This window comes from Nicotiana sylvestris, chromosome 5 (genome assembly GCF_000393655.2).
Source record: "Nicotiana sylvestris chromosome 5, ASM39365v2, whole genome shotgun sequence".
In the NCBI taxonomy this organism is placed as follows: Eukaryota; Viridiplantae; Streptophyta; class Magnoliopsida; order Solanales; family Solanaceae; genus Nicotiana; species Nicotiana sylvestris.
Window position 1 is genome coordinate 144,152,397 of NC_091061.1, and position 4,026 is coordinate 144,156,422.

The window sequence follows — 4,026 nt, forward strand, 5'->3', positions numbered from 1 at the left end:
TAAAGTTTCTCTTTAAGAAATGTCTCGACAACCCCTTTATTGCCCAAAGTGCGACTGTGGAATCAAAAGCATGATGTACGATTGTTGGGAAGAAGCTGGATGCCGCTATTGGGCGTGTATGAACATGTTTTATAGGCAACCCGGCATACCTACATGCAATTTTAAGGTATGGATTGATGAACCATGTGAGCAGGAATATTACAAAGACAAGTTGTATCATCTTCATGATGTGTGTACGGGGCAGTGGGACAGAGAGCGCCAATCCAAGCAAGAAATTGCAGAGTTGAAGGCGAAACTCAAGGTGGCGGAAGAAAAGAAAAAAAAATTGGAAAACAAGCTCGTTTGGATGAAGCAGAGAATACTAGGCGGTAGTGACTAAACAATGGCATGTACGTGTTGAGCGTTGTAGTGTATCTTTATGTTTCCTTTGTCCAGTGTTTTCATTAGTTCTACTGTTTGTTTTTGTGTTAGGTTTGCAAGGTTTGTGTTTGTTACCATTATTTACATAATGCACTATTTACACAAAGTAAAAACATAAGTAAATCAATGAATCCCGCAGCATGTGTGCTTCAGTGCTGCTGCTGGCCTGAGTCACATCCCCTGTCGCTCGGGTACACTATCTGGATCATCATTATCAAGCTGCCTCTTTATGTGAGGATGTGCAGCAGCATCGACACTACATTTGGCAGGATCGGAAGAATAGGTTGTCGGACCGTCAGCAACCTACAAAACAAGTACTAATCTTAGAATGTGAAAAAGTATATTTGTATTGTACGTGTTAAGTCAAAAAATATTTTCTCACTGTGGTCTGGTCGGCCTCCTGAGTATATGCATCCGTGGTGTCCACATCAAAGCATGTAGTGGCCTCAAATATGGGTCGGGACGAAGCCTTCATAAGAAAGTTAAAAATTAATTAATGGCAGCTCATTAAGGAAAAGAAAACAAATTGAAATTTAAAGTAATACAAACATACGCCTGTGGTAGATCCGCATCAACCGCCAGGGATGAGGCATAACTCAACCTGCGCCCGCCATCAACGTCCCGGGTCGGCCGATCCTCAGCTGCGGTAGATGGGCATGCAAAGTACTGGTCTACATCCCCGTCGAATGTACCCGTGATCGACAATGCTCCTGACGGGGTGACCTGCGATGCTGGCAGAGATAGCTGAAGGCTGTACGACGGTATGCTGCTGGAAGGCTCATCTACCTGAGGTATATAACCCGGCTGATCATCTCCAAGATCCTCATCTCCAAAATCCTCATCATGTCCCTCAACAGGTGGGTCGACAGGTGCCTCAACGCCCCCTTGCTGGGGACCACCTCCTCTCCGTCCCCCGTGACCCTTGCGACCCCGTGGGGCGCCCCTGCCTCAGGGGCGCCCCTCCCTCGTGCCCTACCCCTGCCTCGTGGGACAGCCCTACCCCGATGGTAGTCCTCTGGTGCCGCATACTGAGCGTCGTGATCCAACCTCGCGCCATCTCTCGCTTGAAACAGGGTCCGACGAGCCAGATCTGCCACCCGTCGGCCATACTCAACGAGTGCAGCACTGTCGGCATGCTGCTACATCTCCTGTCCCAACTGGTAGACCAGGTGATACCCAATAGCCTATGAAACACTTAAGATATTAAAAAAATAACGCTATATCACAAATATAAGATATTAATAAGCCACAAAAACATACCAGTGACTCGTGCCTCCCGGAGTATGGTCTGTAGCGCTCGCCAAGTACATGAATGGGGTTCCCGATCATCAGTTGGGTGTGACGGCGGTACCATGACGTATACAGATGAATAGTGGCCTCCTGGGTAAATGAAGGTGGTGGCGGAATACGGTCACCTCGCTGCTCCCAAATATGGACCTACTGCTCTATCCATCCCATAAATATATCGTCCACCATGACACGGTCATCCCGCTGATAGTGTGTAGGGACCCATGCAGGCTCCCCCGATATAGGCTGGGGATGGTGAAACTGGCGAAGCACACGCTCTGTGGCATGATACTCAACCATATCAAAGAAGATCATCGGGACGGAGGTGCTCCAAAACAGTCGGTCGACTGAGCAATAATCGGGCAGCTGATCTAGCAACTCGTCGTTGTATGGCATCCAGATGAACTACCAAATAATAACATAAAAGTGAGTATGCACAACACAACTCAATTTATAACAAGTAAGAGTAGGTACATATTTACTTGTCCGGCCACCAGCATATCTAACACATCCCTGACAAGGGGGAGATTATGATGAGCATCGGTCTCTCGGTAGTTCCCACGCCGGAGAACCCACCTAGAAGCTAGAGGGAGAAACGAATAAGCCTCACCCGACGCAAGTGGTGGTAGAGGTGGCTGCAATGGCATGATCCGCTGCCAGGCCAAAACCTAAGATAAAAGGTTGACGTAAAATTTATGAGTCATTTCGACCATATAGAATTCGGAGTAATGAATAGAGTATTTAAAAATGTTGTCACCTGTAGAAGGGGCAGAAAACCATGTATGTCCACCTGGAAAAGCATGCTCGCCCGGCACATGCTCCTATACGGGTATGCGAGAACAGCAGCACCCCAGTTGTACAGGGGTAAATCATCTAGCTGCTGCAGATGATGGAGAAAGCGCATACTCACTAGACTTCCCGAAGTGTTCGGGAACAAGATACCCCTGAAAAGCAGGAGCAGCGCCAACCTCGTGTACCGCTCAACATGGAGATCCTCCATCTTGTCGGTAATGTCTGGGTGCAAAAATGCCATATGATCTCTGATGGCTGACAAAGCAACGCGACTGCCCCCTCTCTGTACAGCGCCACCCTGAGGTGTGTAACCAGTATACTGCCCCATCATATCCAAATATTGTCCACGCATCATGGATCTAATGTACTGGGGCAGTGCAACGGCCCGTCTATCTACGCGCTGCCCGTACAAAACCTGAACATCCTCCAGCGTTATGGTGGCCTCTCCAGTGGGCAAGTGAAAAGTGTGTGTCTCCGGTCGCCACCGCTCTACCAAGGCCGTGATGAGAGACCAATCAAGCTGCATCCGCCCAATTTGAAAAATCGTATAGAAGCTCGTAGCCTGTAGGCACGCGACTACGCGGGCATGGAAATGGTGTTCGCCATGAAGTCCCACAAATCGTCAAATCTCCTGGCGCGGAGAGACTGATCCGATAGATGTCCCTCCCATACAAATGAGGACCTATGGTCGCCCTGCAACACTAATAGCTGATCCTCGGTTGGTCCAGGATGCGCAGGCGGAAAGTCCATGTCGTCTACTATAATTTAAAGAAAATTAATTGTGTGTGTTAGTTTAATAAATTAAATAATTATTTTTAAAATTGAACTGAGTAATTATGTATGGGTTCCGGGCTCGATATTTGAGGCCCAGTAGCACCAAGTTATCCTTAATTATTATGCATGTCAATTTCAATATTTTTAGAATTTTGTTAGTTTAAGGAATTAAATAATTATTTTTAAAATTGGACTGAGTAATTATGTATGGGTTCCAGGCTCGATATCTGAGGTCCGGTAGCACCAAGTTATCCTTAATTATTATGCGTGTCAATTTCAGCATTTTTAGAATTTTGTTAGTTTAATAAATTAAATAATTATTTTTAAAATTGGACTGAGTAATTATCTATGGGTTCCAAACTCGATATTTGAGGCCCGGTAGTACCAAGCTATCCTTAATTATTATGTGTGTCAATTTCAACTTTTTAAGAATTTTGTTAGCTTAATAAATTAAATAATTAATTATTTTTAATATTGGACTGAATAATTATGTATGGGTTCTAGGCTCGATATTTGAGGCCCGGTAGCACCAAGTTATCCTTAATTATTATGCGTGTCAATTTCAGTTACCAATGGAATTTTGTTAGTTTACGGAATTAAATTAAAAATTATTGAATTGGACTGAATAATTATGTATGGGTTCCAGGATCGATATTTGACGCCCCGTAGCACCAAGTTATCCTTAATTATTATGCATGTCAATTTCAGCATTTTTACAATTTTGTTAATGTAATAAATTAAATAATTAATTGT

General features: G+C 44.8%; 1 protein-coding gene across 1 annotated transcript; it reads right to left on the reverse strand.

Annotated features, from left to right (window-relative positions):
* Positions 1-591: 591 nt before the first annotated feature.
* On the reverse strand, positions 592-3,025 carry LOC138869432 (serine/threonine-protein phosphatase 7 long form homolog). Its single transcript, XM_070147050.1, has 3 exons — positions 2,465-3,025; positions 2,190-2,375; positions 592-723 (listed from the first exon to the last, which is right to left on the reverse strand). Exons 1-3 carry the CDS (start codon positions 3,023-3,025, stop codon positions 592-594), a joined length of 879 nt encoding a protein of 292 aa, XP_070003151.1.
* Positions 3,026-4,026: the final 1,001 nt, after the last annotated feature.